This window comes from Cryptotermes secundus, unplaced genomic scaffold, assembly GCF_002891405.2.
Source record: "Cryptotermes secundus unplaced genomic scaffold, Csec_1.0 scaffold579, whole genome shotgun sequence".
Taxonomy (NCBI): Eukaryota; Metazoa; Arthropoda; class Insecta; order Blattodea; family Kalotermitidae; genus Cryptotermes; species Cryptotermes secundus.
Genome location: NW_019719366.1, coordinates 1059642 through 1061537, shown reverse-complemented (window position 1 = coordinate 1061537; position 1896 = coordinate 1059642). Strand labels below are relative to the sequence as shown.

Below are 1896 nucleotides of genomic sequence, written 5' to 3'. Positions count from 1 at the left end.
AATCTCCTAACAAAATTTCCATAGGGTACTTCGGGAATTTATCAAATACATGTTCTAGTTCTTCATAGAATCTATCCTTTATGTCATCAATTTTATCTTCTTTTGGTGCATGAACATTCATAACAATGATATCACACCAGCGACCTTTTAATATTATATATGATATTCTATCACTAACGAACTCTGTTCTCTTAACTGCTGACATGATTCTCTTATGTATGAAAAAACCTGTACCTAATTCATGATTTTCATTCCCCTTTCCATAGAAAAATGTATAGTCTCCTGCTGGTGCGATGCCACCTCCATCCCATCTGACCTCCTGTACTCCCGCTAAATCTAACTTATATTGTAAGATTTCTTCTGCCACTGCCCTGACCGAACCTGCCCTATACAAACTTCGAACATTCCAAGTGCCAAATCTTGTATCCATTTTCTTATCATATTAAAATCTCAAATTAAAATAGAAACTTAGAAATCAAATTTGAATTAAAACAAGAGAATGGGCATCTATTTGCCATTGTCTCTTGACCAGTAATAATCTGTTGTGGATCTCAGTCTATTGTCCCAACTTCAAATTTGCACATTGAATAAGTTGTATGGTTTCACTGTCTTTGCCTTATGACAACAGCCACCAGAGTTCAGAAAATGATTCCAAAGTGACACTAACTGAGTCCCACAAGGGATTCACAATATCACATTACATGGAAGACTGTCTCATTAGAGTTTTGACATTTGCTGCAATTAGAACTATCAACTAATCCCATTTTCAGTAGGTGTTTTCTTTAAGTGCAAGAGACCTATTAGTAGTTCTGTCATAAAATTTAACTGGTTCCTGTAGAGCTTGAATAGTTCCCCTGTTCTCTTTAGTGAGAGCCCTACAATAAAGTGCCTCGTTACAGATTTTCAGTGGTCCAGGTATCTTCCATTCCACTCCTTCAGATTCTATCAGAAATGCCACAGGTAGGATCCAGTCTTCGAATGTAGCTGCAGACCTCATGTTTCTTAGTCAGCCAGGTAGTTCATTGTTTCTATTCTCCAGCAACATTACACCACTAGTTATACCATGTTATATTTTGTCAATATCATCAGGGATTGCAGACAGTCATAGAGTAATCTTGAGTCAGTCTGAGAGAAATGAAATGTTTTAATGATTCTTGACTCTCTGGTAACAAATAAATGTTTCTGTTATTACATTGTCAGTTTATATTTTCCTCATATTTGCTCTAATGTCATATACTTGGAGCACTGTCTTATTTCAGTTTTGTACCAATTCATATACCAGGTAAGTCCCCCTTTCTATTCACTGTGGTCTGACAATATTATGGTAACTCTTTTGTGAAGTGAGGGTGTAGATTGGTATCTTTATATTTGATCCCATTAACAGAATGAGTTTTTCATTCATATCTGAAGCTACTTATATATGTCCATACCCTACAGTTCAAAGTTTGCCTAGTTCATTGCAGTTGAGTCTGTGCATTACAAGGGCCTTTGCCTCAATCTTAATGTGTGAATGGGGAGTCCCAGGAACACTTCAATTGCAGCCGTTGCAGTTGTATTCATAGTCTCAGTTACACTTAAATGTGCCATCCTCTCTAATTTATTAAGTAAAAAATATAAGCTTAATATAACTTTAATTTTCTTTGGATAATCTGGATTATCGATTTCAGAGCTGAAATAATAGGTGTAAGTACTCGTTTAATTTCATAGAGCAGAATCTTTTCTGGAAAGTCACTAAGATGATCAAGAAAGCTCATTACTGGCCCTTGTCCTGAACCAGATAAATCCAGTCTTAGACTGTATTTCTTAAAGATCCACTTTAGTATTTTTTCCAATCTATTCCGAGATCTCCAAAATGTAATGTTAAGCATTAACTATTTAATCACTAAAGGGATAAAA

At 35.5% G+C, this 1896-nt stretch overlaps 1 protein-coding gene across 1 annotated transcript in view; it reads left to right on the top strand.

Moving 5' to 3' along the window:
• The window catches only part of LOC111864972 (guanine nucleotide-binding protein G(olf) subunit alpha), a 31650-nt gene that overhangs the window by 17598 nt on the left and 12156 nt on the right, over positions 1-1896 (top strand). The window contains exon 7 of the mRNA XM_033751706.1: positions 1260-1282. Coding sequence (XP_033607597.1) covers positions 1260-1282 — 23 coding nt within the window. The remainder of the gene's footprint in view (positions 1-1259; positions 1283-1896) is intronic.